The sequence below is a fragment of the Gambusia affinis genome, linkage group LG01, assembly GCF_019740435.1.
Source record: "Gambusia affinis linkage group LG01, SWU_Gaff_1.0, whole genome shotgun sequence".
Classification (NCBI taxonomy): Eukaryota; Metazoa; Chordata; class Actinopteri; order Cyprinodontiformes; family Poeciliidae; genus Gambusia; species Gambusia affinis.
The window spans coordinates 43466860-43481030 of NC_057868.1; the positions used below are offsets into that span (position 1 = coordinate 43466860).

The 14171-nt window shown below is 37.8% G+C and overlaps 2 protein-coding genes and 1 long non-coding RNA gene across 3 annotated transcripts; all 3 read left to right on the forward strand.

Moving 5' to 3' along the window:
- Window positions 1–514: 514 nt before the first annotated feature.
- LOC122830100 (taste receptor type 1 member 2-like) lies at window positions 515–2690 on the forward strand. Its single transcript, XM_044115172.1, has 3 exons — window positions 515–762; window positions 1685–1982; window positions 2076–2690. Exons 1-3 carry the CDS (start codon window positions 578–580, stop codon window positions 2688–2690), a joined length of 1098 nt encoding a protein of 365 aa, XP_043971107.1. The 5' UTR covers window positions 515–577.
- Window positions 2691–3072: 382 nt separating this feature from the next.
- LOC122836609 lies at window positions 3073–4562 on the forward strand. Its single transcript, XR_006371576.1, has 3 exons — window positions 3073–3521; window positions 3843–3963; window positions 4535–4562. It is a non-coding gene; the product is annotated as an uncharacterized LOC122836609 (long non-coding RNA).
- Window positions 4563–10548: 5986 nt separating this feature from the next.
- LOC122836061 (taste receptor type 1 member 1-like) lies at window positions 10549–13968 on the forward strand. Its single transcript, XM_044125718.1, has 6 exons — window positions 10549–10733; window positions 10821–11118; window positions 11216–11941; window positions 12141–12347; window positions 12617–12737; window positions 13040–13968. Exons 1-6 carry the CDS (start codon window positions 10549–10551, stop codon window positions 13966–13968), a joined length of 2466 nt encoding a protein of 821 aa, XP_043981653.1.
- Window positions 13969–14171: the final 203 nt, after the last annotated feature.

A 14171-nucleotide genomic window follows, 5' to 3' on the forward strand; every position in this document is an offset into this window, starting at 1 on the left:
AAAATACCCTGGACTGTTGCTCAGTGGTCCATACTGTACATGGACATAGTCTAAAATCGGTTAATGTGTTTATTTATTTTTTGGTCTTATGTAACACTGTCAATTTCTTCTAATCTGAATTGTTATTGGATGTAATCACCCCATATGTGGCAGAGCTCTGAGGTTTTACTTTTTCATTTGAATTACTGAAATAAAAACACCTTGGAAGTAAACATCTTGTCTGAAAAAGCCCTTATTCTGTTACAAGGATTTGCGTAGAGAGAGTTTTTTTTTTTTATGCACGTTATTTGTATATTGAAAACTGAACTGGCTCAGTACGTAGATTTTTTTTCATGATAGTGTCATCAAACTTGCCCTCACAGGAGAAGCCGATTCAGAAACCAGGATGTAGCAACAAGCACATAAAACAACTTTTGCATGCTGATTTGTTAATCCACCTCATCCTACAGTTAGGTGTTTATGAGAGTTCGATCATCCCAGACTTATGAAAAGTATGCAAGGTAACTCATGAACAACACCTTTCATGGAACTGTAAGAAGCTACAAAAAAGTTTCCACCAGAGGGGCAAACAACAGACATGGAAAGGACATGGATTATTGCTCATCTCTATCTGCTGGGGTGTATCCTGCATTCCCTGAATGAGGCTGATGCAGCCTCAGAATTTGAGCTGGATGGAGATTATTTAATAGGTGGACTTTTTGACATCCATCATGTAAGCAAAGGGCTTCACCGTGACAAACCAGAAACCATTACCTGCTCAAGGTGAGACTTCTACTCTTTGTTTATGCCTTTTTTATTTTCAAGAAGAAACTTAGCAAAGGTTACTTCAATTGTTCAGCACATTTGAAACATTTTAAGTTATAACTGCCCCTTTCATGCTAATGTTAGATTTTCCCAGGATTTTTGTTACATCATGTGATGCTCTACAAAATCCTTGAAGGCAAATTTTACAGTTGGAATCGGCAAAGCTGTCACCTGCCTTCAGTTGTTTACCTGCAGAGGAGAGCTAACAACTTCACTTCAGGGGAGCAGAAAGGTTATGAAAGCAGAGTCTGATGGGGACCATTTCAATTCTAAAACAGCTATATTAAGTCCAATATCCAAACTTTTACAGCAGTTGATTAAAAGATTATTTATTAAACCTTCCCTTAACACTATCAACCTGTTGCTCCACTGGCTTTAATGGCAAAGAGTCAAAGTTTTGCACAATAACTCACTAACATGATGAATTAAATAAAATAATTACAACAGGTTAACTTTAATTATAACATGCGACTTCTATACATATATCTGCTTAGAAAGATATAGTGTTAACTGTAGTGGATTAGTTAGTTTATATTTTCATTCACTCTTTAGTGAGATCAGCAGTCAATTGCACCATTCTTAACTCCGTTATAAAAGCACAAGTTTGCAGCTTATGGGTGAAAAGCAAGTTTAGTTTTACTGAGTTGACAGACACATTTTTCAAAGAAAGTGTGGTATTGATGATGGTAAAAGCATCTGCTGACCTTATGGAACAAGGACTATTCTGAATAGCTTGACTTTCTGGTGAAGTTTGGTTTCTTTGATATTTCCAATCTGATCAAGAATTTCCTCCGCAGCAACCCAATGAGCAAAAAAATGCAAACTACCAAAAATGGGTCTGAATCATAAATGTTGCTCTTCCTCATTTCTCTGTCCCCAGTCAACCCTTCATCCTGTCAAGTTACCGGAGGTTTCAGCTGATGAGATTTGCAATAGAGGAGATCAATAACTCTACCAAACTGCTGCCAAATGTGACGCTCGGCTATAAAATATTAGACCTCTGCTCAGACACACAGAACTTCCCTGGAGTTTTCAACCTAATCTCTGATGATGGTCTCGTCCAGCCTTGGAATGACTCGCAGAGGCTCACATCCAAAATGGTCACAGTGGTCGGTTCCTACACAAGCACAGGGACTCTGAGTGTTGCCCCACTCTTCATGATGGATTTCTTCCCGATGGTAAGCATGCCAGATGTTTCAATACTTTCTACATAACCTGAAAAATTTTCTGTGCAATGTTACTTGAAGGTTCTGAAATGTCTCTTTCAACAGGTCAGTTATGGAGCTTCCAGTTCCGTCTTTTCAAGGAAAACTAATTTCCCGTCTTTCCTACGAACGGTCCATCCTAATAAAGATGTGATAGAGGTGGTTCTAAGGATATTGCGAGAATTCGACTGGCGCTGGGTTTCATTTCTTCACATTGACGACGACTATGGCAGAGACGGCCGGGATTTGTTCATTCGGACACTTGAGCACACAGATATCTGTCTGGCCTACTCAAAAGGCCTTGATCATGACACGGACTACTATGAGGTTTTCCAGAAAATTACGTCACTTAAGGTAAATGTCTTGATTGTTTTTGCACCAGAATGGACGGCTGAAGCTCTCGTTGAGGCTGCCATAAAATATGACGTCACCAACAAGGTGTGGATAGCGGGAGATGCTTGGTCCTTACACAAGAAGCTTCCCAAAAGAAACGGAATCAGGAAAATTGGGACTGTTGTTGGGGTAGCTGAGCCAAAAATGGAAATTCCAGGTTTCAATGATTTCATCAATGCATTCAGAGCCCAGACCCAAGATGGTACGGAAGAAAAGTTTTGCAGTCAGGCTTGTAACTGCAGTAATCACACTGCCGCAGAGATCAATGGATGGTGTGCTGCAATGTGAGAGATAGGAGATGGATGGATGGATGGATATATACGGGATGGATGGATGGATGGATGGATGGATATTCTGTTTTATATATATAACTTAGTTCCCTTTCCACTTTTTGTCAATGCTTTTTTTTAATATTGAATAGTTAAAAAGCAAATAAAATATGGTTAAGTATAAATAAATAAATATCTTAGTAAATAGAAAATAAATAAATAAATAATAAAACTATATTTTATAAATAAATGCAGTTCATTTCAAAATCTGTCTGTCCAGAAATAAAAAGTTCACTGCACATCTGTTGTTTTCACATTTTGTTAGATTTAAATGTTTCAGATTTAAAAAGAAAAAAAAAAAAGGGAAATCATAGATTAGTTTTGGAGTGGCCAGCTTTGTGAGCCACACCCAGATCTGGTTATATAAGTAGAACTTGGCAGACAACATGAAGTAGGCTAAGAGATCTCCAAAAGACGAAAGGAGAAAATTATCAAGGTCTACCAATGTGGAAAGGTTTACAATGCCATTTGTAATTATAGACACTTGCTACTTATAATAGTGTAATTTTATCCATACTTTTTTATCTTATTAATGGCACATAGAGAAACCTGTAAATAATCCAAGGTCTATTTATACCAACAGATATTAAAGGAGCTGTGGAAGACCAACTTTACTCTTCTAAACCAGAGTGTTCAGTTTGATGAGAATGGTGACCCCTCCTTTGGATCATATGCAATAGTTTTCTGGAACAAAAGTGGAGAAGCAGAGGAGGTTGGCCTTTATAGTTATCACTCGTCTTTACAGTTCTTCATCAACAGGACCAAAATTCAGTGGCATGGAAATGGTTCGGTAAGTAGGTTTTGAAATTTTTCCTGAAAAAAAATAAATAAATAAAAATACATGTTTGACTTCCATTTTTAGTGCAAGCAAATGTTCAGAAGGGAAAAAAACTATGAGGTTATCACCAAGGTAACTACTATTACCTTGGTGATAATAGTTATGGTGACAGCTGGCTTATGTGGATCTCTATGTACATTGAAAATAATCTCTGCTGAAGCGTGACAGTGTTTTTTTATTCATACAGCTTTAATTGCTTCATGGTTGACAAATTCATCTCCTTGTTGAATGAACGCCATATTTACTTTCGTGCCTGATGTATGATTTGACCAGGTGCCGAGGTCCATTTGCTCCGAAGAATGTGATGCTGGATTTGCAAAAGAACAAAAAGGACTCAACAAATGCTGCTTCAGCTGTACAAAATGCGAAAGTGGAACTTATATCAACAGCACAGGTAAATCATCCTGACATGCAAAACAACTTCTCATTTTTTTTCATCTATCAAATGCAAAGCAACAGAAAAAAAGGAAGGCTACAGAGAAGCTTTGTACTTAGGAAGTAGCTAATTCGGCATCAATGTTAAACATAGAAAAAAAGGGAAAGTCTACATTAATTGTCAGATTTACTAAAATATTTCACACAATTGACAAATATATATACAGTACTTTTTTGATATTTGTGCTTGGATCATATTTCATGCACTGAATTCCTTCTAAATAAATCTTTTAATGTAATAGATCATAATTGGGCTCCTGAATCAACTTCCACATGGTGCCTCATTTAGCCTTGGTGCAATCATTACTATAACTTACCAAATATGAAAACTCCTCTTGGCTAAATGCATTTTGTGCTATAATAATATTAAACCTTTAACTTTGAAATTTCGAATACACTGACCAGAGGTTTATTTTTCATATTTTTGTGAAAAGTATAGTTTTGAACAAACAAAATAAGACTGTAGTATGATGTCTCAGTTAATTTAACCCTTACCTGCTGACTGTCTATGTATTGTGTCGTTGCAACAGCAGATCCTTACAAATGCCACAAATGTGACGACACAGAATGGTCTAAAGCAGGAAGTACTTCATGCTATCCTCGGCAGAAGGAATACATGCCTTTCTCGCATGGTGGCGCTGTGGTTGTCATGCTTGGAGCGTTGATCTTCATGGGCCTCACCGCAGCCGTATCTGTCCTCTTCTTTATTAATTACAAGACTCCCATTGTCAAGTCTGCAGGAGGACCGATGTGCTTCTTGATTTTAGGCTGTCTTGCTCTGTCCAGTCTTAGTGTGTTCTTTGCCTTTGGTGAACCAACAACAGCTTCTTGTGTCTTGAGGGTTTTACCACTAATATTTTTCTACACAGTTTGTTTGGCTTGTTTTGCTGTGCGCTCTTTCCAGATCGTTTGCATTTTCAGAATAGCTGTCACGTTCCCTAACATCCTCAGTTGGTGGATGAAATACAAAGGGCAGTGGTTGGTCATCTCTGTGGCCTGTATCTCTCAGGCAGTCTTACTTATCATTGGTTTGACTGTTTCTACCCCACATCCTCAAAATGACATACAGAAACATTCAGACATCATCATCGAACACTGTGGCATGGGTTTCAATGAGGTATTTGGTTCTCTGATTTTAATTTTATTATTGATTATTCTTTCTTTTTGTTTCTCCTACACTGGAAAAGACTTGCCAAAAAATTACAATGAGGCCAAATCCATAACTTTCTGTCTCCTGCTGCTGATAATCATCTGGATCATATATGTCACTGTCTATATGGTATACCGCGGAAAGTACATCCACTTTTTTTATGGAATGGCAGTCCTTTCTAGTCTCTACTCTTTTCTATCCTGGTATTTCCTGCCAAAATGTTGCATCATCATTTTTCAACCTCAAAAAAACACCCAGCAGTACTTCCAAAGTCTCATTCAGAGTTACACAAAGATAGTTAACCAATAGTCCCTTGATCATCTCAGGGACTTCTGAAAACGCTCTTTCTTGTTTGAATTACGAGTTTTGAAAGTCCTATTTTTATCAAATATTATCCCAGCCAAATAAGACTCTCCCATTAAACGCTGAATTTGTCTAAAGAAAAAACAACTAATTTATCTTCAAATCTTCAGTCAACGGATTTATATTAAATAATGCTATTGGAATCTAGTTTCATTTATAAAGTACTTTTAATTACCACATGGGAACAAAGTGTTGTAGATTTTGCCTTTTGGACTTAGAGGAGCAGTTGATCTGAGGAAACAGGACGGTGGATGATATATAATGAATCTTAATGACAAACTTTTTTTGTTTGTGTAACCTACGTTGCATTCTAGGATTAATAAGATTTGAAATAATCCGAATTAAAATTTAATTAATTAGTAATTCTTAAAATCTAGCTAGGTTTGTCTGCTGGAGGAGGTGGCAATTTCTAAAAACACAGAGAAGTTTTGAAAACTTCAGAAAGGTTTTTGTTACAGCAAAGAGAAGGTGTGTTCACAGAATGTTTTTTTTTCTTCTTTATGTATTCGAATTTACACTGATAAAGAAAGGAAGTAGCTCCGTATGACTGTAGGTGACGGAGGTGCATGTTTCATTGCTTCCTGGGAATATTTAATGAGATCTTTAGTAGTCAGGTATATTTAAATACAATGTTTTAAGCAATGCTAGACATCTAAAACTTTTATTTCCAAAGATCTTTTAAAACATAAATGTTTATAACAATTAATTAATTCTGCGTGATATTCAGTCACTTACATCTAAAGCTTGCATACATTTCTATATTTACACATGTACCACTTTTCCATTACAATAAATACATTTCATACAACTAAGTGCTTTGTCATTTTTCTCTTTCTTTGTCTTGGCTGATTGTCAAGATTTAAAATTGTTGCTTCATAAACTATTTATTTCATTTATTTATTTCAATCATTTATTTTTAAATTATTTCAGGGTTTTATGTGAATGTTGGAAATGAGTTTCATATTCTATTGACCATTAAAAATAGCAATTGATAAGGATACTTAAATACATTTATGCGTGTACTTTTAAATCTTATTTTCTTGTCAGTCTGAAACTGTTTAAGAATTAGATCAAATGAGGAAAAAGTTTTTAATCTAGTCTCTAAAGGGTTAATGTCAAGATTGTTTTTGCACCATAATGGACGGCTGGAGCCCTCATTAAGGCCGCCATAGAGCATGACATCACCAACAAAGTGTGGGTAGCTGTGGATGCCTGGTCCTTACACAAGAAGCTTCCCAAAGAAAGTGGAATCAGAAAAATTGGGACTGTAGTTGGGATTGCTGAGCCAGTAATAACAATACCAGGCTTCAGTGATTTCATACATTTGTTCAAAGTCCAGTGTCAACAGGAAGATGCAAATAAAGGAAAGCTCTGTAATCAGGTCTGCAACTGCACCAGTGTGACAACAGAAGATGTCTTCAATGCAGACCCATCTTTCTCTTTTTCTGTTTACGGGGCTGTGTGTGCCATCGCCCATGCTTTACATACTGTCCTGCAACGTGAAGCTGCCAAGTGTAACAGCAACACAACGGTACAACCACACATGGTGAGTTTCTAATAAATCACATAACTAATTTAATTCAAATTTTAAAATAGAAAATATTTTTCTAATTACAAATGTTCTTCTATTTTATTTTGCACAAAATAAAACATTAATTTGATTTATGTAGTATACCTGGAGAGAGTAGGATATTCATTATAAACTACAAAGGTTCACTTTGAGTAACGCTGCTAAAGATGGTGATTTTGCTAATCTCCTCAGGAGCTGATGTGCCACTACAAGGTACTTTTGAAGATGTTTACAAAAGCTGAACGGAGTCAGTTTGGGTTTATACCAAACCATTCAATGGGTGTTGCTGCAATTTCAGTTTAATCAATGTTCAAACAATAAATGTAAACAATGTAATCACACACTCACGATACCAACTTCATGAAGTTGCCCCTCAGAGAGACCCCACTGTTCTCTGGGAATTTATAACTGCTGCACAGTTTCATTTCCTGTGTCAACACTATAGTTTACACACAGAGCTTCAGTGAGTTAAGGGAGGGGCAGGAAATTATTTTTCCCATAGGACCACAAAAGCAACTGTCTGTTAAAAACCAAACCACTGGCTGATACCAGTTTTCCAAGTATGTAGTTGAGCTAAAAAATATTCTTGTCCCTGGTATATACAAGTTAAAAGTAAATGTTTCCAACATTTTTCTTGTGACATGATCTTTCATTGTTTATTGTGTTTTAAGATGTGTTTTGTCTCATTTCTAATCAGAGGCAAACTTTTCAGATAAATGAAAGTAATTCTAAATAAACATCTGCTATGGTAATCAAATGTCACACCACTGCTTCAAATAAATAATTACCCTTCATGAAAAACAACTATCATAGATAGCCAAGATCTCACACTTGTTGTGTTTAGTCTGATATTTAAATTCAAGTCAGATTTCATGATAATAAGTATCACTTTGTATTCAACAAACTGAACAGTTTACACTTCCAGAGACAAAAACAATCACAGTATGTTGTGATCAACATCAAGCTACTTCTGATTTTCTGATTTTGATTTCAATATTGTGTTGCCTTTCCTTCATTTTTTCCAATATGGGAAAAGAGCTGCCAAAGAATTACAATGAGACCAAATCGATGGCGTTCTGCCTCCTGTTGCTGGTCATGATCTGGATCATATACGCCACAACACACCTGTTTTACCATACATACATATTACACCTCAACTCTTAATGCTCCGGCGATACTTTGTAGTCTCTACTCATTTCTCTTCTGGTATTTCTTGCCGTTATTGTTTTGAATCACAGAAAAGCACACAACAGTACTTCCTAAGTCTTATTCAGAGTTACAGTGAGACATCTTGCTGATAAGCTTCAAGCTTTTCTATGTTTTGAAGCCAGTAAATATTTTTTTTGTAACTATTTTTTTGGTGATGCATTTAGTAGCTCCAAAATCATCATCTTTTCAAGCTCTGCCAGGGTCATTTGGCTGACTCACTGTGGACTAAAACAACTGAAAGATAAATCCCAAATTACTCATCTTTGGGATAAATAATAGTTAATTGGCTATGTCAGAATTCCTTAGCTTTTGGCTTTTTATTAATATCATCTCAGGAGAAAACTTTATGATTTATGTTTGTTTAAAGTTCTATTAATCATTTTCCTGTAAATTCTGTTTGAGGATTATGTTCATTAGTGTTTAGGAACCATTAAATTACAATCGCTATTTGTAGGCAAGAGAGAATAATGACTTTCTTAAATCCATATTTTAAACTCACCTTATATGACACTTCTTTTTAATAAGACTGTTGTCTAATTTTAAAAACCGTAACCTTTCTTGATTTCTTTGAAGTTATTCAACTTCCATATATCAGCTTTCAAAACGGTGATTTTATCTGTGTTTCTTACGTTTTTCACCTGGATACAAGTAAGAATTTCCCTACAGGGTCAATAATAGGTTGACCCTGACACTGTGCTGAGGCTGAAGCTCTTTGTTGATGCCCACTGCCATCCATAGAGTTGTTGGGAATAATCTTGCCAATCATGGCCAAAGGATTAGTCGTGCAAAGCTCATTTGAAAGAGGATGTAGCTTTTCACCATAAGCCAAAATTATCTGGTTGAATGAATCAAGTCATTTGTATGAATTTGCTTGTAACCTCATGCAGCAGCAACATCACGAGATCAACAACTCGTCTCTACTTGTAAATCCATCCGTCCATCCATCCATCCATCCATCCATCCATCCAAGTTGCCAGTCAATACAATCAGTCTAGCTCAGCCAATCGCCTACCACAATAAGGTAAATATTGAACATGTCAGTTTCCGCAGGATGATATGGCTGACAGCTATCTACAGTCCAGCACACAGTCGGTTTCTGTTCTCACTGAGCCGCCTGGAGACTTGCCATCAGTGCCAATCACTGCTACTTTTATGCTGATGTTGGAACATGTTTGCACAAGATGAAGAAGATTCCGACATCTACAGTTCGATCATAAATTTTAAACGTGGAGCAGACAAGGAGAACATTGTGCTGACTGCTGAATCGAAAGGGAAACAGCTTTAGGTGGAGGTTTTCAGCAGAAACCTCCACCTAAAGCATCAGCTTGACTGGAAATACAGGGGTTGTCAACATTGGAGGAAATGAATACAGAGAAATTTTGAGAAGAGATTCTGCAACCTGCAGCAATCCCATATCTCCATAGTGTGAGACCAAGCGCTATCCTTCAAGATGACAACACTGTCCCACACAGGCCTGAGACTACAGCCATAACTTATGAAAAGAGATTTGCAAAGAGTCCTGACCAGAAGCTCATTGAACATTGTCTGGATAATCTTGGAGGTCCGGTTTGTGCCAGACAGACTGACCCATCCAAACCCACTAGTTATCAATAAATGCTTGTTGAAGAATGGGATGATATCCCACAGCAATGTAACTAGTTGCATTGCCAGGAAAATTGAAGAAGTGTCATGTTGCTTTGGTTGTATTATTTTTTTGTTTGTTTGTTTGTTTGTTTTAGGCTCATTACTAAGGAAAGTTTGGTGTCTTCAATACTTATTTTCCTTCCTGTATTAATACAAGACAACCATCAACACACTAACCAATGATATTCTTGCCTCTGTTTCCTGTATTGCTATGACCTAGTTCTGCTATCATTAAAATAGTTGGCTTTGTAAGAACGAATTGATGTTTTACTTCTTAAATCTCTTCTCCGCTAAATGAATTCAGATACTCAGAACAATCAGCATAAGCAGCACATAAAGAAATTTGGTGGATTTTACCACAATGTAAAATTGCGTTTGGATTGATTCACCATAAAAGTGGTGAACTTCGTGGCTCATGGTGGTTGTTTATATTATGGGAGCATGCAGAAGTGGATTAGAGAATGTTTGCATGCTGATATGTAAATTCTCCTCTAACCATCAGCCATGCATTTATGACAGCTCATTCATCTCCAGTTCTTGGATCACTGCAGCCCAGTCCCCAGCAGTGACTCTTTTTGTTGTTATGCTGAAAGAGGCATACGGTAATTATGAAAGCTAAACAGGTGGTTGCTCATCTGCATCTGCTGGGATGTCTTCTGCCTCTGCTGATTGATGTAATCACTGCCTCAGAGTTCAAGTTGGATGGGGATTATTTGATCGGGGGTCTTTTTGATATTCATCATGTCAGTGGAGCGTATCATCATTACAAACCAGAAACCATTGCCTGCTCAAGGTAGGTTTAGTAATCTTGGCTCTGATTTAAGATGTGATCAACCTTCCCTCTGAAATTTTACTCTGATTTTTCTTCCTTTGTTGACAGTGAACGATTAATCCTGTCAAGTTATCGGAGGTTTCAGGTGATGAGATTTTCCATTGATGAAATCAATAACTCCACTAACCTGCTGCCAAATGTAACTCTGGGTTATGAAATATTTGACCACTGCTCAGACATACAGAATTTTCCTGGCATTTTCAACCTGATCTCTGAAAATAATTTCATTTACCCATGGGATAAGTTGAGCAAGAACGTTTCTAAAGTGATTGCAGTGGTTGGCACCTATACAAGCACAGAGACTCTGACAGTGGCCCCACTCTTCATGATGGATCTTATTCCTATGGTAAGGCTTCCTACTATTGACTTTTACTAAGAAAAAAAACATATAGCTGCATGACGAAACGTACATTTGAGAAAATTTTTTTTTTTTCATAAAACAGGTCAGTTATGGGGCTGCTAGTTCTGTCTTCTCAAGAAAAAAGAGCTTCCCATCCTTCTTACGGACTGTCCATCCCAATAAAGATGTCATTGAAGTGGTTTATAATATTCTGCAGAACTTCAACTGGCGCTGGGTTTCATTCCTTTACAGTGAGGGTGATTATGGAAAAGACGGCTTGGACTTGTTCATAAAGAAGATAAAAGATACTGAGATCTGCTTGGCATACACCAAAGGCCTCAACGGAAACACAGATTATCCTCTCTTATTCAGACAGCTAGAGGCACAAAGAGTGAACATCATCATTGTTTTTGCTCCTGAATGGACTGCTGAAGCTCTCATTAAAGGAGCCATAAAGCAAAACGTGACCAACAAAGTGTGGATAGCAGGGGATGCTTGGTCCTTACACAAGGAGCTCCCCAAAGAAAATGGAATCAGAAATATTGGAACTGTTCTGGGGGTAGCTGAGCCAAAAATGGCCATACCAGGTTTCAATGACTTCCTCTTTTCCTCCACAGGACAGTCTCAGCACGATGACAAAGATGAGCAAACATTTTGTAATCAGATTTGTGAGTGCCCCAATGTAACAGCTGCAGATGTAATCAACGCAGATCCATCCTTCAACTTTCCTGTTTACTCTGCTGTCTATGCCGTTGCACATGCTTTACACAATGTGCTGCAATGTGGCTCCGGCAGGTGTAATAAATCTATATCAGTGCAACCATACATGGTAAGTATGCAGAAAACATACAACTGTATATTTTTTATCTGGCAGTTTTTATGGTTTTGGAAGTCATTTGAAAGAGACAAATTAATTGATGTTCATTTGTCTGGATAAAATACCGTCATTCAACATACACACACTTTCTATCACTTTAAATACCAAGGCAGAGCAGTGACTTCATCCAAACTTTGCTTGTCAAATGCAGGTTTTAACAGCACTGAGAAAATCCAACTTTGTACTTTTAAACGAGCGCGTTCAGTTTGACGAGAATGGGGACCCCATGTTCGGAACTTATTCGATCATTTTCTGGAACCAAAGCGGTGAGGCAGAGGAGGTCGGGTTTCACAGGTTCCACCCATTTCTCCAGTTCTTCATCAACAGCACCAAGATTCAGTGGCATTCTGACGGGAAGGTAACCTTGGCTCTTCAAATCCAAACCTGAAGCACTATTACTAGCATTAAACTTGGTTGGATGTAGAGATGTAGAGGCATGTAAATAATATTGTGAACAAAAATGAAACACCACCCCTAAAAGGGAAAGCCATACTATAGTGTGTATCCTTTTTTCATTTCAATCCAACAAAATGATGGATTCATATATAAATTGTTCCATTCACATCTCCACTCTATGCATAAATAATCCACCTCCTACCGCTCTGTCCTTTTGTTTAATTTGTGTAGGAACCAGTGTCATTTTGTTCCAAAGAATGTCCTGAAGGGTATTCAAAAGCACAAGAGGGAATCCATAGATGCTGTTTCAACTGTAAAATCTGCCCAGATGGGACTTACATCAACACTACAAGTAAGAGCTTCTACTGTTTATGTTTTTGATACTTTTAGTATTAAAAAGTCTAAGTCAACGAATCTTCGTGCGCTATTTGAAAAATGCCTGGTTAGTCCTCATATTAACAACAGAGGCTTCTTCAGATGTGAGGTACGATAAACTGCAGTAGGAGATTTTTCAACCTAGAAACATTTGAATTCTCTTTGACATTCATAAAGTATTTTTTAAGCAGAATTGAAAGAAAGTATTTAAACTGCAAATGTATATTTAGAGGTTTTCTCAGCCCTGTTGACTGTGTGGTTTCATTTTGTGTACATCAGAGGATCCCTACAACTGCATCAGCTGCAAGGAGACGGAGTGGTCTGACCCAGGAAGTACATCATGCAACCTGCGCCTGGTGGAGTACATACCGTTCACAGACAGTGGTGCCATAGTGATCATGTTCGGAGCCTCCACCTTCGTGGGCCTCACTGTAGCCATGTCTGCTCTCTTTGCCTTCAACTACAACACTCCTGTCGTCAAATCTGCTGGAGGACCGATGTGCTTCCTGACTTTAGGCTGCCTCACTCTGTGCAGTCTCAGCGTGTTCTTTTACTTCGACAAACCCACGATCGCATCTTGTGTGTTAAGGCTTTTACCGTTTCTGTTGTTCTTCACCGTTTGTCTGGCAGGTTTTGTTGTGCGCTCTTTTCAGATCATTTGCATTTTCAAAATCGCAGCTAAATTCCCCAACCTCCTCAGTTGGTGGATGAAATACCACGGACAGTGGTTGGTCATCAGTGGGGCTTTTGTCATGCAGGCTGTCTTACTTATCATTGGCTATTCTGTTGCTCCCCCAAAGCCTTACAGCGATATGTTTTCCTACACAGAACTAATCATACTTGGTTGTGACCTGAACCTCAAGGCGATATCTGGTTCTGTTTCTTTACTTGCCTCACTGTGTTCCCTTTGCTTCATTTTCTCCTACATGGGAAAAGACCTCCCAAAGAACTACAATGAAGCCAAAGCCATAACCTTCTGCCTGCTGCTGCTGATCCTCACATGGATTGTCCTCACCACCACAACAATGCTTTACCACGGAAAGCACATTCACACGTTTACTGCTCTGGCAGTGCTTTCAAGTCTCTACTCGTTTCTGTTATGGTATTTTTTTCCGAAGTGCTACATTATTATTTTTCAACCTCAGAAAAACACTCAGCAGCACTTCCAGGGTCTCATCCAGAACTATACGAAAACAGTTAGCCAGTAGTTGCCTTCAAGTATGTTCTGCTTTAGACAGTAGCTGATGATTACTTTTGCAGAAATTTCTTTCAGTGATGTTTTACTGTTATAATCTTTCTTTTGCAAACATTTTAGATAAGTGGGTGAGACAATCGATGTAAAGCAAAGGCAAACACAGCAGAGTAAACGTAAAGCCGGTCTGCACATGCATTTGAAGAATTGTTCCAGCTG